At 30.0% G+C, this 24,850-nt stretch overlaps 2 protein-coding genes across 9 annotated transcripts in view; one reads left to right on the plus strand and one right to left on the minus strand.

Annotated features, from left to right (window-relative positions):
* LOC106791219 (lachesin-like) overlaps window positions 1-24,850 on the minus strand; it is a 208,029-nt gene that overhangs the window by 51,998 nt on the left and 131,181 nt on the right. For all 4 annotated transcript variants that reach the window (XM_014756919.1, XM_014757003.1, XM_014756754.1 and 1 more), the window contains exon 4: window positions 4,653-4,759. In XM_014756919.1, the coding sequence (XP_014612405.1) occupies window positions 4,653-4,759 (107 nt within the window). The remainder of the gene's footprint in view (window positions 1-4,652; window positions 4,760-24,850) is intronic.
* On the plus strand, window positions 9,769-15,263 carry LOC106791448 (alpha-(1,3)-fucosyltransferase C-like). 5 transcript variants are annotated; one of them, XM_014757457.1, is made up of 5 exons: window positions 9,769-9,831; window positions 12,653-12,748; window positions 12,855-13,662; window positions 14,264-14,528; window positions 14,839-15,263. In XM_014757457.1, exons 3-5 carry the CDS (start codon window positions 13,059-13,061, stop codon window positions 15,215-15,217), a joined length of 1,248 nt encoding a protein of 415 aa, XP_014612943.1. In that variant the 5' UTR covers window positions 9,769-9,831; window positions 12,653-12,748; window positions 12,855-13,058; the 3' UTR covers window positions 15,218-15,263. The 5 variants fall into 5 exon arrangements, with proteins under 5 accessions (XP_014612943.1, XP_014612604.1, XP_014612689.1 ...); XM_014757118.1 differs by lacking the exon at window positions 9,769-9,831 and adding an exon at window positions 10,151-10,551; XM_014757203.1 differs by lacking the exon at window positions 9,769-9,831 and adding an exon at window positions 10,151-10,505.

Consider the following 24,850-nt stretch of genomic DNA (forward strand, 5'->3'; position numbering starts at 1 on the left):
GGGTGTGGATGGTTTTGGGTTGAGCCACCACTCGAGGCGGCGAACGCTACTCGACGAATTCGCGGAACTCTTGCGGGGTTAGGCAATTAATTATTAAATTTATTTGCTAATTAGGTAATTACCAAGCGCACTCGAGTGTGCCGCCTGAAGTTCGAGAACTCCTCCCACTTCTTCCGTTTAAACCCCTTACCTACCCCCTTCCTACTCCTACCCACACCCATCTCCCCAATCTTCACCCCGTCCACACATGGGTGGGCCAATGGTCTCGGGCTAAACTATGCGACCAAATATCTTCACCTAACTTAAATCATCCAACTAGACTAGTTCAATATGGTCTCCGAAATGTACATATCGAATTAAATGATTATTTTTCATTTAATACCTTTTTTTTTTGTATATATGCATTTTATCTTTAGATGTGCAATAGGAGGGCACTAGATACGTTAGATCTCGTTTCTTCGTTGCAGTTCTAGTAACTTTGAACACTAATTAAATTGAATTCATCATCATTCATCGAGGATGAATTAATTAATGGGAATATTATGTATAATGATTGGAGCCAAAGTGTGGCTCGTATGAATCAATTAAAATCGATTGCTTTTTGAATGAGTTCGCAAAGGTAACTAACTAAGAAAACATATTCTATTACTTGAAATGAAGTGACGAGGAATGGGATGGACTGATTTCTCATTGATCGTGACCGTGCTCAGTTTCTTATGCATCATTTTGAAATATGGATATTATCATTCAATGTTCTTGTCTTTGTCGGTTGTTATTTGATAATTTTTCTTTTTTTTTATATACAGTATGTTGTGTTTGTTGAATGAAACGTGTAATGTTATTTTTTTTTTTTTATAAATACGTATGCGTCTTTTCTTTTCTTTTCTTTTTTTTCTGTTCGTTTTATTTGAATATAATCCATATAATTATTTAAAGGAAAAGATTGTGAAATTCTTATTGACAACGTGTAATCAAGATGAAGTAATTTTGTTAATGAAAAGACGAGTAGAATTGCGTGAAGGTTTTTATCGTAATTGTATTGGAATCGTTTAAATCAATATAAATACGATTAGTATAAAAGAGAGAATAAATTCATTTAATTTCTTATTTCCTTCCTCTCTCTTTCTCTTTCTCTTTCTCATTTCTTGATTCCTGATTTGTTTTATTTTTCATTTAAATGTATCTACTTCGTGAAAAGATACGAGGCGAGGTTAAAGCAACGCGCGTTTATTTATTCTCGTTTTATTTACAGAGTTAAGTAATTAATATTATATTGTTAAACAAATATTATCATTATTTTGAAATTGTTTCTAATGAATGAATTATTGGTTAACATTTTTAACTATTTTGCATTAACAAGTGTATTATAATTTAATATTTAAACAAGTTTGTCTAACAGTAGTTAGTTTTACTCGATAAACATAATAAGATATCGTACGAAAATAAATTGATATAAATGTGATATTATATTCAATTCTGTTCTTTAGTTTAGTTTCCTTTCATTTTGAACTTATTTGATTTCGTTTGGACATAAATAGAAGAAGAAGAAAGAAGAAGAAGAAAGAAGAAGAAGAAGACACCACTCGTGTCTCCATGAAATAAAAGCAATGTTTCTTCGTTAGCGTCAGGGTTGCATCGCGTTAAGTAATTAGCGTGTTCCTCTTTGAAAAGCAACTGCTTGCATTTTACCGGTTGCTATTTAAACAAGAATTTCGTTTCTCTCTCTTTCTTTGCAAAAGTAAAAGAAAGAAAGTGCAAGAAGAAGAAGAAGAAGAAGAAGAGGTTAGAAAAGGAAGAAGAAGATGAATTAGTTTTCTTATTTCTTACTTACTTTTTCTGTCGACTACTCCTAATTAAAGAAAAAAGCAAATAATCATAGTTGTATCTCTTTGAAAAATTGTGCATTTCGCGAGAACATATTGATCTAGAAGGTTTCACGTAAATCGGATTGATTATATTATCAAAAATATCTAACAATCGTAAGGTTGTTTTATATCGTGGCAATTTTAGTTCTACTTAAGGAATTCGATTGAAATTTCGGAACACGAAACTAAGCCGTCGAACTACAACGTTGAACGTTCTTTGATCAAATTTCCCAAACGTTTTCAACGTGATGAAAGGATTGCTTGAACGCATTGATTGCTCGTTTAGACCTAACTTTACTTTCGATACCACCCACCCCATTGTCTGTTCTATTCTTTCTAGTTCAATTTCATTTTTTTGGTCCGTTTAAAAGAAAACGTTAGGTTTAATGGTTAAGTATGATACCAACCGCATTTCGTATGTACCAAGTAATAGAACTTTTTCTTCAGACTGGAACGTTCGTTACGTTCGTTAGACTATCTCTAGAAAAAGAGTTTGTGGAAAGTCACGTAGGTCCTTTCTACTCGTTGAATAATGAAATCTGCGAGAAAATGGAGAAAATTGCGTGGTTTCTTTTGGGACCTACGCTATGGTTTCTTTTTTCGGGGACCATCTTAACGAGATAGACAGGAAAACGAAAAAAGAAAGAAATATAAAAAGGGGAAAGAAAGGTAAAGCTTTGGGGTTATCAAAAGCTGTACTTAGGATTTTCTGCTAGTTCGATCAAAGAGTGCATTGAATGAACGAAAGAAAAAAAAAAGAAAACCCTTTTTCTATTTATAGTCTTGTCCTTTTCTTCCTTTTCTTTTGCGAAAGCAAACGTGCGGTATATAAGTTATATATATATATATATATATATATATATATTATTTATTTTAATGAATATCTTTTGGAAATTTTCGTTTTTATTAAAACATTCAACGTATATATATATACTTCAATTAATTATTAATTATGTCAATGTGTGTTATATTAAGATATGTATATAATATTTGGCAAGAATTTATCGTCGAAGGTAAGCCTTACACGTATTTAATTATGTGCACGTGCATGTAGGACGTACATACATATATATATATATATACATATATATACATACCTATAGCATATACGAGAATCTACTCCGCTCTTTCGTAAACACGTTGTTCCCATTTAGCAAAGCAGAGGTGCTCAATTAAAATCAATTATGAATTTAGAAAATAGAGAAGGCTCATCTATCATTATTTGTCTTTATCTTTTTTTAATTATTATTCTTACTTGCTTATGGGGTTGTATGAAAAAAATAAATAAGATAAAAAGTAAAAAGAAGAAGAAGAAGGATAAGAAGAAGAAAAATAAGGAAGCAAACGAACGACGTTGTTCGTAACTTCCGATGAAGTTCGTGGATTTTCCATCGTTCGATCTACCCATTCCCCTATCTATCTCTTTCACTCTATTTTAACGGCAAAGGTATACTCGTTTCACTCGAAAAACTGCATCGCTCGTTACGTTTACCGATCTATGTATATATACATATATGTATGTATATATCTGCGTACGTAGAGGTAGTATATAGATGTATGTAACGTTGATCGTTCGCTTGCAGTCTACAGTCGCATCCCAGTTAGTTCCCTTTCGGGACAACTGATGCATTTCCAATACCGCTTGCATAACAGTGCTTCTCAATACCAACGTTGTGCGATCGTTAAGCTTCCCACCGGTTCGCGAGTTACGATAACGACACCGACGTTATTTTTTAACGTTTTTACGTTTTGTTACATATAGGAAATAGTGCAAGATGTTTTTTTTTTTTTTTTTTTTCAATTTGTTCCCGGAACAAAAGTACAACGCGTGATTAAGATATTCTTATTAAAATATAAAACGTAAATGATTATTATTTCGTAATTTGTACACACAGGGAGGGGGTGGGTAAAAACAAGAAGTGTTTGTTGAAATTACAAAAAAATGAATTAGATATGGTCCGACGCTTGTTATCTTTTATGCATTTTCTACGTGCTTTTACAAAAAGAAAGAAAAAGAAAAAAAACAATCATAGTCGCTCATATATGAAATAAATATAATGTCCTATGCAGGATTACAAAGTCCATGTACGTATGCCATAAACGAAAAATGTAGATTTTTCAAAATTAAATTGTTAATTATATAATATTTTATATTCGTGACATTATACTTCCTGTACTTCTGTATTCTTCATATGAAATTAACATAAATTGCTTAAAAAATAATATCTTTCATTTCTTTAACTATGAGAAGATAAAATTTGAAATCTATATGAATCTAATATTAAATTAAAAATAATAATAATTACGATTATTATTGCCAGTTATAATTGTTACATTTCGACAATTATACTTAATATCGTTGTCAGTTACTGTGCAATTACTAAATACAAATTGTTAATTATCATTCATATTAATATTCGAATTTCGGGCAGATGTATATTTTGGAAAATCAATTCTAAATGATTTTGCATTATCATCGATATCAATTAGAATTGAATGAAACTTTAACGAATTCACCATTGTCCATGATAGGCAGCAATGAGACACCATCACTAAGTTTTCATATGATACTTTTTTTCTAATTATGTTGCAAAACATAGATCTATGCTACCGTTAAATAAACGTTGACGATATATATATATATATATATAAATGTAATGTTAATTAAATAATGTGTTAATTGACAAATTTAGGATATATCGTTGTAAGAAGATAAATGAAATAGAAAAGATAAAATATTAGAATAATATACTTGATCTTACATAATATAATATTTATTTGGATTACCTTGTAAGTACCGAGGTTTTTAACGACGCAAGGTAGACTGACGTCCCTTCCAAGTGCAACGGTGACGTTGGGTATTGGTTCGGCAAATATCGGTGGCTCTGAGAGTGCTGCGCAAAGGAAAATAAAAGAGAATCGATTAGTATAGAACGTCGTCGTGTTTCGAGGATACGAATAAAAAAGAATTATCTTTTTATTTTTTTTTTTATTCTACTACGATCATTCGCGCGCAATATTCCTATGGGGGGTTTTTTCTTTCGATCTCGTTTAAAACGTCGATATTTTTCTTCTTTATTTTCTTCAAATAAAATCTTCTTCCTCTACGTATTTACTTTCAATGTGTTTAATAATTGTACATTTTTCAATGTACACGACAATTTTTATTGCTTCTCCTATAATATTAAATAAAATATAATATGAATTGATTTCTATTTTTTTCTTCTCCCCTTTTTTTTCCCCCGATATAATATATAAAATACAATGTGCGATATTATAAGAAAAAATTAAAAAAAAATATATCTGACGTGTAAAAAGAAAAAAAGAAAAAAAACCAAGTCTATGTAATTCTCGCGTAAATATACCCATCGAGTCATTTTCTCATGAAATTCATTTAAATTCAAGCTGGCGTATTTCCAGTTGCGTTACTCGAAATTTATAGACGCAGCGATAATTGAAGTGAATCGATGTGAAATCGTCCCATGCAGTCGAAAGAGTAGTAACGACTAGGAGGTGGGGTTGGATTGGGGGGGGTGGTAGAATACGATGGGTGAAACAGTGGGAGTGGGGAAAGGTTTGAAGAAGGTGGATAGGGAGGAAGGGATGGATGGAAAAGGGAACAAGGAGAAGAGGCCATAATCGAAAAGACGACATCGTCCTTTGCACAAAAGGATCGAGATGGGCTTTCGAGCACGCTAGAACGGAAGATGGAAACGTCCCGTAAGGCGGAACAATTGCTTCGAGCTACCTTAAAGGCTAATCAAAGGGGTTGAGGGTTAAAGCAAGCAAGCAAGCATCTTCTTGATCGAACGTTAGAACCTCGACGTTGACATTAACTTTTTTTGGGGGGAAGGGGAGAGAGGATTTTTCAACTTTTTCTAGGTCTTTGTTTTGGTCTTAATAAGATAAATAAGTTCAATAATTTTTTAATACATTTTCTTATAATGACATTATTTGTTAATATTCGACAAATGATTCGTACATTTTATATAAATCTCTCTTTAAAGATAGAATAAATTATTTATTCTAAATTATTTTTAATATGGGGTGAATATTAAAATGTAGCATCAAGTGGAAGAAACTTTTTGTTTGTTCTATAAATATCTACGCGGAAAATATAGACGAGTTCGTTTCTTGTAAGAATGGTATCGATGGAAAATGATTGTGGTATAGAGAGAACGGACTACTCATTTCAAAATTCCAAACATACTAAAGATTCACTCGCATAGTTTCTCACACGAGACTAGAGACGATCATCTTGGCTATTGTCTTAAACGACTCCTTTTGCTGGCCATCGAGTATCCTTCAGATGTCTGAAGTCGGGCCCGATCATTTGCATGGAGCAATTTGAAGCAACCCTTCCGTTGCTTCGTTGCTTTCATTATCGAAATTTCAAACCAAGCTTTATCGATCCAACCCAAAGCTTACAATTTGTCTACAAGTATGTTTGAATAGTATACACGTATAGTTCATTTTCTCTTTCATATTACCGAACGTACGATTAATCATGAATATTAATATTTTTTGATATATTATTTACAAATTATTATTTAATATGTGATATTATACTAATATTATATAAGTATTAAATAGATTCGATTTCAAATTTATCATATATTAGAAATTTAACAAAAATATATTATTTTTGCTTATAATAAAAATTAATTTTATTAATTTAATATTTAACTATTGTTATAATAAACTTTGATTATATATAGTTTAATTGATTAATAAGAACTTATATATACTAACTAGTTACTAACATAAGTTTTCATTAGTTAATACGCGATAGAACGGATTTCGGATATTTCTAGTTACGTATAACTACTTACTATGTGAAGTATGCATGAACGTTAGTAATTTTGTTAGGATTATTTCTCTAATGTTGTTAGTTAAATTCCTAAATGAAAAGATAATTTATTTATTGAAACTTTTAATTAAAATTCGCCTTCATTACATGATTATTAATAATTATCCAAACTGATATGTAGAATATATTCATAAATGTGCATACATTTAAAAGTAAGCGCGATCACGTGGTGCGATAACGTGGTGCAATCACGTGGTACAGTTGTCACATCGGCGCAAGACGTCATCCGTAAAAGTAAGGTTATGTATTGATTAGTTGTGGTGTTTCATCTTTCTCATGTTTTAAAATGAATAATATGTTTAATACGTGAAAGGAAAAGCTTAGTAATTGTTTGTTAAATAAAACAAATGTAAAACTCTTGAAGTACACTATTTTTATTAGAGAATAATATGGAAAACTGTTGAAAAGGAATTAAAGAATAAAAGTTAATTCCAACCAAAATTTTATTGCATTATAGACGTATAAGTCATTTTGATGTATTGGGAATAGGAAGTGTTTAGCGAATAATCAGAAAATCTAATAATCAAATATAATATTACTTGGATGTAAAAGAAATATTTGATGTCATTGAAGGAGCTTGCAAAGCGATTGGACATGAAGGTTATAATTGACTACGATTAGAAACAGGTAGAAAATGTGCTAATATTATTCTAGATAAATTATTTTATTTGTGTTGATATGTAAAGTATGCATTAGTAATAGTTTTATAAGCAGGCATTATTAAGTACATTTTATTGAAAAAATATAGACCGATAGGAAATGTAATAAAATATTGACGCATCAAAATCACCCAACAAGTTTATTTTAACTCCGGTCTTAAAATCAAAACTATCCGCTGTGATAAGCTTATAAAATTTGTTAGATATTTCTAACATATAAGGTGTTTCATGCGCATTGCAAATAATTTGTCAATTTAATTATAAGAGAATGCGAGTCACTATGCGCAGAGCTTAAAATTAACAATTTGAAGAATTATATGTAGAATTTAAGTATATAAGAATATCCAAATAGGGTCATATTTAAAATATAACTTGAATTTGGTTCAGTATCGCTATCAATATCAGTCTCTAAATGATGGTGCATTTTGTTACGGAAGAAATGCATAATTACTTCCTGTAATAAGACATTTTTTAAGTTTAAGCTATCTATTTATATGGTTATTTACTTTTATATATATATATTGTGCTTTTCAATTTTTTATTTTTAAATAAAATAAATATTTTATTTGATTTAGCTTTTTCTTTTTCTTCTAACAATTTTCCATAATATTCTTTAATTAGAACCGTATAATTTGGGAGGTTCACATCTTCACGACTTAATAAATTATTTATAAACTTACTCCTAAAAATGTAATAAGCTGATTTACTTTAAAACAAAAATCAATCAATACGTAAATAGTATTCCCTCATTTGAAATTAGGTCAACTACTGGGAACCCAGGTATTTTAGGTATTCCGGGTACCTGACTACTCAATTATATATATCGAGATATAAAAAAAACACAAACAAGTAAATCTAAAATCTCACATTCAACATTTAACACGAATACATTTGTAATTCTAAACGTAAATAATAAATCGATTATTATTCAAAAGAATATTAAAATATTTCATGGAGATTATATTTAAACGCGTAACGCGATGCATGGAAATGAACAACCCCTTTCTCGTCAACAGTTAATGAATAACATTTTGTACAAATAAAAAGAAAAATGAGAAGGAATTTAGCTATCATTGTAGTCTTCTTTCATCGAGTTCTTTTCTTATAAATCAACGTCAAGAGAAATACAGAGAGAGAGAGAGGGAGAGAAAGAGAGGGCTGAGAGGAGGGGGTTACCTCATTCTTTCCTTCTTTTTTTTCTCCTTCTTTCTTCACAGTGCTTTACGAGAGAAGAACTCTCGTTCGATCGTGGTTGTAAAGTTTCTCAGCTTTACGAGAAAATGATATAAGGATCAAATTTATATGGTGCTAAGTCTTTCCTCTCGTATTTTTTTTTTCCTCTTTCATATTTTTCTTTTCTCTCTCTCTCTCTTTCTCTCTTTCTTTTTATTTTTCTTTTTCTTTTTCCTTCCTTCCTTCCTTCCTAACCCCCCTCTTCCACCCTTGCCTTTTAAATCACTTAATCGAAAGTCTCTCGTTATTCTCTCGCTTTTTCTTTAGATAGAAAGAGAGAAAGTTACCTATATCGCATAAACTTCGATCTCAGGGAAATGGTCGAGGACGATAAAATTCGCAGATTCCTGACGATAAAATTCTAAACGGGTGCTCGTTAACCATCCATCCAAACTTTCGACAAAGATAAATCTTTCGTAGTAGTGTATATATATATATATATATATATATATATATAGTGTAGAGAGGCTATAGTCGAAAAGGATTTATCGAATTTTCACGAGAAAGGTAAAAAAAGAAAAAAAAAAAAAGAAGAAGAAGGAAGGGATTGCTAGTTTTAGTTCGCTTACTCGTTGCTTGTCTTTCTCGTCTTTGAAAAAGGAAATAAAAGAAGAAGAAGAAGAACAAGAAGAACAAGAAGAAGAACAAGAACAAGAAGAACAAGAAGAACAAGAAGAAGAGGAAGGGAGAAACAAAAAGATAAAGTTAATTTTGTGTTCTCCAATGTTTTTTTTCTTCTTTCGATTGCTCCTCCCTTTTTTTCTTTTTTTCGAATTTAAAAGTAAAGTTTATAGGAAACAAACCACTATACTTGTTACGTTGGGTGGAAACAAAATTATATATATTATTCTAATTTATTTATAATATATCAAAAATTTGTTTGTTTTCTTTTTTGGTATCTATTTCATACACACACACACACACACATATATATATATATATATATATATATATGCATATCACAATATATAAATAAAATTTAAATTCCACAACGTGATATAATATATAAATAAAAAAATGTTTGAACAATTAGAGTTTAAAAATACAAATTAGTACTTTGTGTATGTGTGTGTGTGTGTGTGTGTGGGGGGGGCGGTAGTAAACGTTCGTGCCGTCTTTTTCAGTAGTGTTGAATTTTTATCGGTCAACGGATGGTCGACGACGAGTTCACATAGCGTTCACGAAGCGTTACGTTTTATCGTCTGTGAGTCAAACGACTGAAAGGAGTGGCTTGATAGCTTACTTGCTAGCTAGCTAGCTAGCTTGCTTGCTTGCTTGCTTGCTTGCTTGCTTAACTCGAGGTCGGGCTAGGTAATTTTAACAACATTAGTAAGCAGTGTCTCAGTTTAGTCACAGTCGTGACGCGACTCTTGTGCCGGTCAGAACTGTCGATAATAGTCAACTTTTTTCATTCGTTTTTTTTCCTTTGCTTTACGATTCTATAAGGATTCGAATAAAAAAAGAACAAAAGAAAAAAAAAACGAGAAATGGGTCGCTCGACGAAATTAATTAATATAAATTTTGTTAATTAATTCATATATATATATTTATGTATAGATATTTATCACATTGATATTATACTAAAGATAAAATATAATTACAGTTTATAATTAGTTCAGTGAGAGTTAACAACGACAATCAATAGTGCCTCTCTGTATTATATATGTTATATCGTCGAAATGATTCATTCCCGAATAATATATAACTATAATATCGATAATACAAAGTGTACGTTAACGATTTCCATTAATAAAATAAATCAGAAATCGACTGATGTTTTCGTCAAAGTATTACTTGGGATTAGTGAAAGGATAGTAGAATAACATTTAGAAAACGTGCTTGAATTCTCCACGAGGAAAAGGTTTTATCGAGAAAATCGTACGTGGAAACAAGTAAAATACGATTGCAATCGATTGATTAAACGGTAAAACGACTATAGAAATGTATTACTTCAAAGATGGATATTTTTCGAATAGGGAATTCATCGTTGTGTCATCATTGTGTTTTTTTTTTTTTTTCTGTTGCATCATGTTATTAAGTATTGTGTATACGTTATTATTATTCAGGGTGGCGTAAAGGTTAGTTAACGATTTAGAAACTCTTTCATTCTTTTCCTTTTTCTTTTTTTTTTTTTTTTATTGAAATAAAAATACTACAGACATTTCATTTCTTTGATAAAATTGTTTTCTTGCCGAAATAACACGTATAATCGTCAAAAAAAAACAAAGTATGTACAGCTGTTATAAAATTTAATGAAGCTATTATCATCAAGTGGCTGTCGTATTTCTTTCTAAAAATTTGTTTTATTACGAAAATTGACGTATTTACTTAATTTAAACGTATAGCACGAATAATACGAAAGAAAAGAATAAAAAAAGATATAAATTATTTAGAAAAGTGATTATAGTTGGTAAATTAAATTTGTTGTTATTGCATGATACTGAGTAACGTAAGGCCACAAACAATACGTAATTCCACTTTACAAGTTGAACACGAATATCTTCGTTCTTTTCGAATATTATTTTAATTCAAAATGATAATATCTCTTCGTCGAGTGTGACAAGTATGGTTATTAATCGCAGCTCTAATCGGTTAACAAATTTATCATTTTAAATTTCCCTTTTGCTTATATGTAAAGTCGAAAGTTCAATTCGTATAAAATATATTATGTTTCATTTTATTATACGCGTATTTCTTTTTAACGACAATCGTTAGATATCAAATCCGTCCTTACATATTTACCACACAACACTTTATTAAAACACTATATATCTTCATGTAACTAGATACAAAAATCAATCACATTTTTCAGCATTTTAATATTCCTATCGATGAAATTTGAAAGAGGCTTTCACTCATTGTTGTTTTGTCGTCGGTCGCAAAATTTCTTTGGATCACTATTTGTTTTAATTATCTAACGAAAGGCTTAATTAATTAACGTAATCACTCTCTTCTCGTTTTCTCATTCTTTCTCTCTCTCTTTCTCACTCTCTCTCACTTTTATCCGATTACGATATAAATCCCTTCCGACGAAAATTCTCTCATCGAATTTGCTCGATATTAAACGATCAAGCTTTCAAATGGTAATTTCTAATCAGCTACATCGTATTACATACATTTTATCATAATATTTTATTATTATTATTATGATTATTGTTGTTATTATTTATACGTGTAGTTTCAAATAATTTGCTTTTTATATAATAGCTGAGTTTACACGTATATATATATACTTAAATAAAATAAGAGTTATCACTCTCGTACTTTCACATGTCGCTTTCTTTCTTTTTTACATTTTTTATATTTTTTTGTCCTCTCTGTGTGCTTTATCTTTGGGAGGTTATTTTCACACGTAACATATGTAACTACAACACCAGATATCAACCGAGCTTATTTTTTATTATTCATCTCCGACAAATTACTTTACTTTCCTGTTTTAACTTTGGGTAGTATCAAATTTTTCCGTAAATCAATTTTCTGGCTTGATAAAAAGAACAAGATTTTTATCAATATATCCCTCTTGTAAGATTAAGATAATTATTAAAATCGACGATTAAATTTAACGACAATTTTTCCTTTTTTCTTATTACGAACGAAAACAAATTTAATTTCATAGTTAATAAGTTTGGCAATTGTTCTTAACAATTGTAAATAATTTATTTAACATATTAATTCCTCGTTCGGTTTATTTTTAAACATCACTAGACGTAAACTCGAGAAGATAATTTATTGAATTAGACGAATTACGAGATTTATAAATACAGTTGAATAAATTCATATACCAGTTTACGAATAAACGACAAGAAGATTAGATTAGAAAATTCTTATAAAGTGTGTATTTTTTATATATAGTTATCTATATTAAATCCTAATCTAATCTAATGTATATCTATATTTGATGTTATTTAATCTGACCATTTGTGTACATATTTATATAGGATATATTTTATATCAAACTATTACGGTTTATTGATAAATCTATAAATCATCAAGGTTGCATTTCTAATTAGTATTTAAAAAAACAGGAGAAGCAAAGGCAAACAAACAACTATTTCGATGGTGACAGCATCTTAAGAAGAATAATGTGCAAGTTTTCGTTAAAGTATTTAATCGACATTGCAGTTAAGTAATATTTCTATTTTTAATTTGTACTGATAATAGTGATAACGTTGACCTCATTGTTACAAGAAAAAAATGTTGAAAAAATAAGTATAATTGTTTCTACAGGATAGTGAATGTATTAATTGTTCTCTATGGATACTAGAGAAAGTAACACTAATATTCTATCTCGATATATAAATTATTATTTTGAATACCACTGGAGAATATATGATAAACGGAATTTATCATAAAAAAAAAAGAAGGAAAGATAATATTAATTAGTTTCGTGAGAATAGAGAAGAAAATTCGAAGAAATAATTCGATCGCAATATGTCATGGCGTTGTGGAAAAATTAGCCTAATCATACTTATCATTTCGATCGGTTGTCTCTACCTTCTTGCATTTTACTTCGACTTGAATATAAGAAATGTTCTCGACTTCAAAGTCAACCAAAAATTGTTTCCATACCAATTGAACAGTAACAGGACGTTCAAGACGATCTTATTTTGGAATGGAATGTTTGATCATAAAGATTTTTATTTCGGCCATGGTGATATTTTCAAATCTTGTCAAGTGAATGATTGTTACGCAACTTATCATAGATCTTATTTTGATGTCGATACATATGACGCCATACTTTTTCATGGTGTCGAATTAGATAGGCGAGATTTGCCTGATAAAAGAGCTTATAATCAACATTATATTTTTGTTAATTTGGAAAGCCCAGAAAATAGGCCAATCGAAGATGAATATTTCGAGATATATTTTAATAATACGATGACTTATCGATTGGATAGTGATATTCTATGGGCTTATGGAATTGTTCGCGACATTAAAACTGAGAAGATTGTGGCACCTTCTAATCATGTCTTCTGGGATCTTCCTGATAATGATGATAGCAGTGACGCATTGTCTACCACGCCACATTTAAAAGGTTTTTCCAATATTTATATACTATTAAAATATATATATATATATTTATTTACTTATTTGAATGCGTGTGTTTTTAGACGAAATTTACAAAATTCTTAATTTTGATTAAATTAGATAAAAATAATGAGAAGAAAAAGTCGCTTCATTTTTGAATGCACAAATATTGCATTTCGAGATTGCCATAATAAATATTACTTATCTCAACTGTTTGAACATTTTAATAATTTCGTATTACGTCAAAATTATTCTCTTTCACGTGAGTTATAAACGTTCTCTTCAAAGTAATATAAAATATGAAATATCGATTCGATGTGAATATATTAAAAAAAGAAATATCTATAAAATTATCATTCAAATTTGAAATTGAAAATAATTAACGCGTAACATTGTAAATGTTCTCTTGGAATTCATATGAAAGTATAATATAATATATCGATTCTATACAACTTTATGACAGAAAAATAAATGAAATAGAAAACTAAATGAGTTAAATTATTATCGAAATGTAATTAATTCGTCATATTAGTTTGTATTTACACTTTAATAAATTCAATAAATATAAATCATTGAATATTTTCTAATCCTTTTAATTGGAATCGTAGATGTTACAAGAATTGCAAATAAAAATAAGGAAATAGCTTGGTTGGTGAGCAATTGTCGAGCTAAAAGTGGGCGTTGGAACTACGTAAAAGAATTATCAAAGTATATAAACGTTGATATATATGGATATTGTGGTGACGATAATACGTGTCCATTATCACGTGATTGTTTCTACGACATATTCGAACCGCAATATTACTTTTATCTCTCCTTCGAAAATTCATTGTGCCACGATTACGTCACGGAGAAGCTTTATAAAGCATTGAGGTAATGCAAACAAATTATTGAAATTTAGTCTTTCTTATTTCTATAGATAATATTTTTAATTACCCATGACACATAGAATATAGTTTATAAATGAATATACTATAATTTGTTTCTTTTAACATTTATCTGCATTAAAAAATACAAATTACAAATTAGTTTGTTAAGAAACGAAAGATCCTATAATCGAATAAGACTGTTTTTTTTTATTTATTAATTTGATTAATGTTTCATAGCTTTAAATTTAATTATTAATTAATAATGTATCATCATTATTCCTTCGAATTTTTCTCTCTTCTTTCTTATTTCACAGATACAACATAGTACCGATCGTTTACGGAGGAGCAAATTACAGCCGATTCGCACCACCAAATTCCTACATTAATGCATTAGATTACGATAGTCCAGAAAAATTAGCCGAATATTTAAAACGACTTATAAATTATCCAAACGAATATCGACAATATTTTAAATGGAAGACACGTTATCGTATAGAAGATGCAATACCTAAAGCCGCTTGCAATCTTTGCAAATTTCTTCATACCAAAAACAAAACTAATAAGTACGTACAATTATCAGATTGGTATAGCTTTAACAAATGTCCATTACAAAGATTATTAATTAACGATAACTACATCACAAAAGTGCTCTTTAATGCGAAACAAAGTTTAGATAAAATATTATCACCATGACGAATATAAAATTTAATTTATAATATAAAACAAGTATAATGAATAATTATATAATATAGATTACAATTATCTTATATATTAGAAATAATATAATAATGTTATTATAAATTCTTATGATTACGATTAAGATGATATGAAATGTGCAGTATTTTTTGATCTCATCGTTTCTATATTCTATAAAATAATATCTAGCAATTAAAACCTTCTTCTTAATTATTCCTTTTTTGTTTTCTCCTCCTCCTCCTTCATATATTTTTAACGATCGACAAAGATACATTTATTCGTGTAAACAGTGATGGATAAACGGTTTGATGGAAGGTTTGCAGGACAGAATGTGTACACCCATAGGTACCTAGTACATACACTCGTTTTATCAAGCTACTAAATCCTACTATAGTCATCCTGTTTGCACGAATTAAACCGTTATCGAATCTACAGGGACAGAAAGAGAAAGATAGATAGAAAGAGAGAAAGAGAGCGAGAGAGAGAGAGAGAAAGAGAGAGAGCATTCGGAATGCAAATGCAGATGAGGACAAACATTACGATCGAACACGTATTAATCCCTATGCGTTTTCTCGTTGAATGTTACATGGAAACTTCGGCACCTTCCACAGTGAGAGTGAGAGAAAGAGAGAATCCGTTCCGATAAGATAAGCGATCGAGTTACGACGAAGAAGCGTTTAAAACATTGTAACGTGACGCGTTATCTTGCCAAATATGTTCGCATTTTCCACGATTCAGTTCTCCTAATCGTAAATTTAACTTAATTGTTTAAGTTACTTAACTTAATTGAACTTATTGCGAGATACCTTATGGATAAGAAGATTTATTTTAATATACGATTTTCATATTATCTTTATTTTTAGGTTTTTAGGTTCTCTAAACATTTCTGATTACTTCGCGAATCAATTGAATTATACATTTTAAAATTGCGATAATCAAATGTAGAGAAAAATTAATATTATATTGAATAATATAGATATAGTTAAATTTTGTTAATAAAAAACAAAAAAAACAATCGACTTTAAAATAGAAAAGAGAAGAAAAAGGGAAATTGGTTTTATGCAAAGAGAATTAGCATCCGATTGTTGGAAAAACGGGGGATTTAGATAGAAAAAAAAAAAAAACGTGGTAGAGAAAGGATTAGACGTGACGAGATAGCGTTTTTATTTCTTACAATACTAACGTAAACACGATAAGGTTTTGTAACATCTCGTTTAGTTTCGTGTGAACAAAAAGCGATTACTTTGTCGCACAGCTGCGTAACCACAGTTTCGGATCTGTCCAATTCTGTTTCTGTTTCTGTTTCGTGGTAACAACGGCTTCGTTCTCCCACAAATTCTCTTGCCATTTGACAAACCAGAACGTTACTATAGGACGTGAACGCGATGCCCAGGTGTCACGTCTGTATCACGTATTACAAATTTACCGGTAATTATCACGAAATATATACCGTGTACGCGTGTATAGTATATCAGTGTATTCCTGCGTATGTTGTTGTTTTGTGAGAGATGAGAGAGAAAGAGAAAGAGATATGTATATATATATATATATATATATATATATATATGTATAGACAGTGATGGTGTTTGTTAATGAAACAATCGACATTCGAGAGATATTAGATTATTTGAATTTGTCGATTTTGAACATTAGAGATAAACATTTGCAATGACAAATCATTGCATTATAATATATTTTACTTTTTTTTATATATATATAATATGTGTATAGAGGTACACGCTCGCATGCAGTTGTTAAATATTATTATCTATTATTAAAAATATATATATATATAATATTGTGCAGAGAGTAAAAGAAAAAATTAGAATCAACGTGAATGTTATTAAAAGGGGGCTTCGGAAAAGGAAAGAAAGAAAAAGAAAAAAAGTAACAAATTCTATATCATCTTTGTATTATTCAATACTTCCTTTTATGCGTAAGTAGCTTATTGAATTTTTCCTTTGCAGCTTTGTAAATCGATCGATAGGAATAATTTCATATTACTATAGCGTATTCTCGGTATGACTTTGCTCTCTCAAAGAACGAACAGATTATTATTTTTCTATCTTTTTGGAAGACATTATTTTCCAACGGTGCAAATGTTTATATATATATATAGAGTCGTTTTATTTTTTTTTTTCTATCTCCTTTTTTTTCCCTCCCCGCTAGTATTCCTCTTTCTCAGTTTCTCCGTATTACTTTATTTTTCATAAGCTTCTCTCTGTTTTTCACCGGTTTCTCCTGTATTCTATTTTTTTATTCTTTTGTTTAATCTCACTTACTCTCTCTCTCTCTCTCATTTGCTTTCTTTTTCTCATGACAAGCTTGTACCAACTGTTTTTCCGCGTTTCCCCGTTTATTTAAACGACCGAATTATTTGGAATTTTTCTTTGATTTTACGCCACTACGGGAGAAAGAAAAAAAAAAACCTTGTTATTTTATATACACAATTCGTTTTTATTAAACGATATATTTTATTTTCTTCTAAAATTATACATACATACATACATACATACATAAATACAAACGCACGTAAATATATTTTTATAAATGCATTTATTAAAATATAATATTGTATTATAATTGACTTATAATTAACGCGTGGTATTTTAAGTCCCTTATTTTATCGGATAAAAAAAGAAGGAAAGAAAAACAAAATTGCGTGGGCCTTTTCTCTCTCTCTCTCTCTCTCTTTTCCTCTCTTTTGGTTCTCTGATAGACTAGGCAGACAGAAGTTTTCGCTTTTGTAGCGTTATCTTCGCACGCCAGAAATACGCGTATTGAATTTGTAGATTATTTGCATACCGCACTTGGCACACAGCTCGATCGATTCGATACTCGGCCCTACCGGGTCCCACGTGCTAGCTACATCGTCGATTACACTAATTCCTATGCGAATAAACGAGAAATGATTTTCTATTTGACTCGAAATTAACGATAAATATATGTATATTTATTAAACGATAGGTATATACATGTATATGGTATATAATGCAAAATTATTTTAATCATTTAATGATATGTAAGAAAATATTGAATAAAATTTTTTTCTAACCGAAATTAATTAATATCTCAAGAATTTTCTTATCTTGTTATTTTTAATGTGTTCGTAGTTAATTGTTCGATCAATTAATATTAATGTACTTTGATATAATATTAGACAATATTAAACAAATATACTTGATTGTACAATTCTCTTCTAATCTTTGCTTAAAACTTATTAACTTGGAGAAACTGAACACACTATTCGAAAAGTTTAGCATTTGAATTGTAGTAGAATCGTGACACCAAGTTCAGCATGCAAAAGCTTATGGTTGCAAGTGGTAGGAAGATAGGAAAGCTAACTGTAAAGCGTTCGTTCTCTCTCACCAGTTAACCATACTTCCTAGTACGTCTAACAACATTCGTACTTGTGAAAATTGGCAATGCTCGAAGCTTCCTAGAAGATGCAACGTGTCTGCATTCCTACGAAATCGCACGCATTGCAGCAGCAGTATATATACGAGTTGCAACATTTGCAACAGATAGGAGAGACGCTTTAATGACTTATGTTAGACGTTTTCCACTTCCAATGCGTTGACGTTTCTTCAATCGATTCGACATATGTCACGATTTCAAGAAATACCTGATTTTTTATTATTAAAGTGTTATACCATTTTGGTAGACATGATTTTCCATTTCCTTTTTTTTTTTTTTTTTTCCTTATACGAAATAATTATGATCTCGATAAGAGTATAATGTGTCCATTAAAGATTTGTCTATTTTTTTGTTTCGATATATATTAATAATAAAAAAAAAATAATATAAATCTTTGGTAGATTTTCCAATGGATAAAAAATAAAACTGGTTCGTTCTCCTCGGTTTTGATAGAAACGTAATAGTGAAATAATAAATCAAATTTAATCAGGCTAGCGTGTTAACAAACTTTTATATGAGCGATAACAAACAAATCAACAAAAATATTAATGCACGAGGATAAAATAATACGTTTCAAATTCATTTCTTACTTTTTTAATATTCGTATGTTATATTTTTTAATTTGATATTTATTTTGTGTGCTAAATTTCTAAAATATTATACTTATAGACATTTTCTCTAATAGAAAAAAGAAATTGTATTACGTATATATGATAGTATAAGATTGGTAAAGAATAAGAGTAGCATTTTCTACAGACGTGAAATCGATTGACATGTCATTCATTCTATACCAAGGGAAATCTTCCGGAGTATCGAAAAAGATAGTGCCCGTACAATTTTCTCTCGTCTTATGTTTTCTCGTCGTTTAAAAGAAAAGAAAAGAAAAGATAGGAAGAGGGGCGGGGGGTGGGTGAAAAAAAAAAATAAAACACGTTAACGTACTTGGACGTGAGCTTACGGGAATATGAAAATCAATGTAGACCGATCCTCGACGCGTTCCAATTTCATGGGGAACGCTTTTCTATGGGTGCAACCAGACTTTGACGTTGGTAGTTTATTAATACAGACATATACAGGCTTGTTACGATATTCTCTCAAAAACTCTTCCAATAATTTTATTCTAAATTATGTACGTATATACATACATTAATTGCACAATATGTATATATGCACACACACAGGGTGAGTCACAAACAATTATTATCTAAAATAACTCGCAAGGATTATTGATCGCGTATGGGGGGGGGGGGAAAAAAGAAAAATACTTTTATAAATTATAACAAAATAATTGAATGATAAATGTATTTTCTTTTTTTCTTTTTTACTATCAAATTTTTGAATATAATCATTTGTATTGACGTATCATGATAAATCTTTTACTTTTTTTTATTATTACAATCCATCAAAACTAAATATTTTTATGAAAGTAGCGTAAACAAAATATCAAAGTTGAAAGAGGATAACAAATTGCATATTCGGGTGAAATATAAAAAACGAATGTTTTACCTCTCTTTCTATTTTTCAAAAGTAGGTATACGAAGTGATATAGAAAAATTTAAAAAAAGAAAAAAAAAAAAGAGAGAGAGAGAGAGAGAAAAAAAAGAAAGAAGAGGAAAGAAAAAGAAAGAATGATCATCTCATAGCAAAAGAGAAGTATCAGGTGCGGCTCGGGTAAAATCGTAAATCGTTGAGTTGAAGTTCAGTTCTGATACGATTTCTCGGCATACGGTTTGATACGGTTTATCAGCGATAACTCTAGGCTCTTTCATATCGGTGGCAATAATTTTCCTCTCTTATTTTCTTTCCTCTTTCTAACCATACTCCATATGACTATCTATCTAGTATACTTATCCTTATAACTATCTTCCTCTCTCTCTCTCTCTCTCTCTCTCTCTCTCTCTTTCTTTTTATTTTTTTTGTTTTCTCTTCCTTTCTCACACCGTTTCTTTTAAAATCCTTTGGATAGAAAAGAAAACGTTGAAATTTATTTGACGGATAAAAATGTCTGTTAAAGTTTATATAAGAGAAGGAAGAAGAGAACCGAAGAAGATTTCAATAAAATCCTCGATTGTAAAGTACAGATAGAAGAGCCTGTCCGAACAGTACACGGGTCAGTGAAGCTCAAAGTCACCCCATGTACAATTCCTCCCCCCCTCCCCCCTCCCCCTTTCTCTTTTGCAACCCTCGATTTTGATTATTTTTCTTTTTCTATAGGTAAACTACATTCCGCAGTATCCCTTTTTCAGTTGTTATCATCATTCTCTTGTCTCTCGTATACACGCCCACTGTGAAATATCACGTAACGTTATCGATACTTTTAGTCTATCCAATGGCAAAGAAGAAGAAATGGGATCGGTCCTGACGATTGACAAATATAAATAAGAGATAGATAAGTTTAGAACTCTTTCGAAACTTTACGAACGAGTGTTTGAATTTGTCTTATATGTATAGATAGACTATGTACACGGTTATTCACCTAACTGACTGAAACCATTTCGATATCTTAGCAAATATTAACTTTAAGATTTTAAGTCGAGAACGTATGTGTGTATGCGGTTAGATCATTCGAGTTGGATCCAACCATATTTCGATACTTTTTCTTATTCCTGTAGTACTTTTCCTCTTTTTTTGTTTTTTTTTTCTTTTTAACTCAGAGATAAAAGAGTTTATGATGCTTTTTAAGCATACATTTATATAAACCAACATTGAATATAACAGAACTTTCATAGTTTCAGTCTGAAGGGGAATTTCGAAGAGAACGATACATAGATCGTATACTCCGAGCTTTTAAGTAACAATATACACTTGTATCGATTAATAAACAATTATTTTAATACTCTAATTCACTCTCTTTATATTTAAGATTTTTTTAAACACATATGCATTGGTTTAAATATTATATATCTATTGACATACTTAGAATATTAAATAATTTCAATTTGATGTTTTATTAGATGAAAATGTTACCCCACCTCCTCGAAGTTATCAATGCGCAGGAACATTAAAATAATTATAACTTTGTTGAAAGAAGTGCATAAAAATGAAAAAAAAGTGCTAAAATTAAGACGTTGTAATCTTAAATTGTCTTTATTAGAAATATTATTACCGTTGCACACATGCGCAACTTTCGGAAAGTCATATAAACAATTTTCAATAAAAGAATTTTGATAGAGGACAAAGTGCCAGTCTTAAGGTGAATTTCGAGGAAGACGGTGCTCCAAACATATACCTCGTGCATATAGAAGATAATATACAGTTTTTTAAATTAATTAACAATTATTTAAGATAGATCGAACACTCTGATATACTTTATTAATATTTAGGATAATTTAAACGTATATATACATTTGTTTTAACATTCCTTTTCAGAGGATACAATTTTCTAATATATATATCAAATCGAAATTGTTTAATATTCCAAGAAGTATGTATATAATTTAAAAACAAACGTATCTCGTATTATTCCTTATTTAATTAAACTGATTCTGATACTAGAAAAAAAAAAAACATTGAAATAACAGTAAAAACAGAGGATGATCAATTCGTAGACACGTTATTTTTCCCATTTTGTTTTTACAGTTACAGCACCAACCAACACGTACGATTTTCTCAACATTGTTTTCCTATTTGTTTAGTATTACACATTTTGTTTTTCATTTCGATCAATTAACTATGGAATATAATTGTAAGAATCTTTCGCGAGAGAGAGAGAGATGGATTATTAAAATCAAACAAACGACCTGTGTATACAAGTCGAACGGGAAAAAGTGTTTTTATTATAAATTTTATGATTAAAAAATAAAAAAAAAAAGTAAAGCACTACGAGAAAGATGATTACATCATTATTATTTTATAAGAGATGTAGAAAAAGAAAAATTTGTTAACTAGCTTTTTGATGTTCTCCCATGCATCACGTTTAACTAAAAGATCAAACGAAAAAGCATCGTGAAAATAGAATTTTTCTTTTTACAATTCTTTTTCGGAACGTTCGATCTACGCTTACTTTCTTTTTCTCTCGTTCGTTTATTCGTTCGTTCGTTCATTCGTTCATTCGTTCATTCGTTCGATTACGTTCCCCCGAACTCGAAACTGATGCTTCTTAACGGGATTAAATCTTTCGGACACGACGTATCTATTTCGAATTCGTCCCTCGATCGAGGTCTCGTCGTGCTATCAATTCTCTCTTCGGCCATAGAGCTTCGATCACGAGTTTTAACCCAAAAAGAGAGAGAGAGAGAGAGAGAGAGAGAGAGAGAGAGAGGAAGCTAATTCTCGTTTTTCTTCGTTGACGCTAATCGAACGAACAGCCTCAGGTTCCGGTGCGGTACCCGCGGTCTGAAAGAGTTCACGGGACAGGTTCGAATATCTATCGGAATATTTTCTAACAAGATCAACTTTAGAATCAAACGATTCATTCCTATAATGAAAAAAGAAAAAAAAAATAGAAAATTTTTATTTTATATTATATTAAAATAACGTTGAACGAGAGATTGGAAATCTTTTGAAATTGGATACAAAAGTGTAATTTATAAATTGTTGTTATTATAGATCAAAATTTCGAATAGGGTATTTGTTACTTATATAAAACGTAATTATTATATAAACGTTTTTTATCGTTTTAATAAAACAGAGTAGAGAAAAAACGAAACCGCGTGTCCAACTATTAACACGCGTTAATAAGATCTTACTTGTTTTATTTATGATCGTAAGAAATGGGGATGAATGAATGTATCATAATATGAATGGTGAAAAGATACGAATGATTAAAACGTGCAGATTAAACGAAATCTGGAAACGTGTAAATAAGATAAGTGTAATATGTTCGGGTTTTTAGATATTTTGGATATTGCAACGATGTTAGTTAAACTTCTTTCTATCCATTTAAATATATAAATCTCTCGTTGATAACTATCTTCTCTATATCACATCTCCAACTCGAGTAGAATAATCTAGTTAGGCGAGAAATTTACGTTCGCGGAGAAAAGCTGTGGTTGGGAATTGTGCGTACGTGAGTGTATATGTATAGGTGTTTATACGCTATAGGCGTGTTACCTAGAAATGCAAGTACATATGGGACGGTGTATACGTATATGCATGCATGCATGCATGCCTCTACTACTTTATGCACATGTATGTGAAACTCGTGCGTGGGCGTGGACGTGAACGTGCATTTGTATTATATGTGTGTGTGTATGTGTATATGCGTGGACATGTATATATACATATAAGAGGTGGTCGAGCGAGTGGCGGGTAATTAGTCCGGCACGTCCGTTGAGTCTCACACGGGATTAATTACGTAGGATACGATGCGTGTATCCAAGGTCTACTCGTAAGTACAAACGAACATGCTGATGCATAAGTGTACGTGAATTCACATTACATCTACGCATCTAAGTTTTGTTTATCCATTACATCGTAGACGTATTACGTAAGAAAATCATTTTCTTTCTAGTCACATTTTTTGTTTCTTTCATCATTATTATTATTGTTATTGTTATTGTTATAGATTCAAATGGTTTCACAAATAGGATATAAGCACTTTTCTTTCTTTCTTTTTAATTTTTACACACACGCGCATTATCTAGGTATTGCAACGTTGACGTTGTTACGTAAGAAGATAATCATTAATCGAATCATGATTTATAATTTGTATTACATAGTATGAAATTCTATGAAGAAAGATAATTTGTATAGTATAATTTTATATGATTTATGAAACGTTGCGTAGATTTAAAAGCCCGATAATTTATGTTTTCCCTATTATAATAGACAATTATTTGCGTTTTATTATTATTAGAGAAAATTTATAAAAGATATAAAACATGTGAAATGATTTATGAAAAAGAAAAGACAATTAACACAATGGGGATCTAAGATAAAAATAATAATTCCTTTTTAAAGATTAATTCATATATAATCTATTCGTGAATCATTTTCATAGAAGAAGAAAAAAAAAAGAAAAAATGTCAATTGTATTCTATTGAAAACTCTCTCGTCATTTATGTTATATAACATAATGTTTCGTAACGTGCGTTATATTACGTTTGAAAATTCGATAAAGTAAGATTATATACGGGGATGACTCATAAACGATTGAAATTGAAAATAATAGAAAACAATATAATACAAATACAAGGAAGAATTTTATAAAGGATAATTCGTTCCAATTATCGTTTAACATCTATTTTTTTTTTTTTTTTTTTTTTTTTTTTT

This window comes from Polistes canadensis, unplaced genomic scaffold, assembly GCF_001313835.1.
Source record: "Polistes canadensis isolate GaletaPanama2010 unplaced genomic scaffold, ASM131383v1 scaffold_0, whole genome shotgun sequence".
NCBI classification, from domain to species: Eukaryota; Metazoa; Arthropoda; class Insecta; order Hymenoptera; family Vespidae; genus Polistes; species Polistes canadensis.

Bases quoted from the DNA above. Each gene is read 5' to 3' on its own strand.
- LOC106791448 (XM_014757457.1), top strand. From the start codon at position 13,059: ATGTCATGGCGTTGTGGAAAAATTAGCCTAATCATACTTATCATTTCG. The intron at 13,663-14,263 runs GTTTTTCCAATA...TTGGAATCGTAG, and splicing joins TACCACGCCACATTTAAAAG to ATGTTACAAGAATTGCAAAT. The intron at 14,529-14,838 runs GTAATGCAAACA...CTTATTTCACAG, and splicing joins AAGCTTTATAAAGCATTGAG to ATACAACATAGTACCGATCG.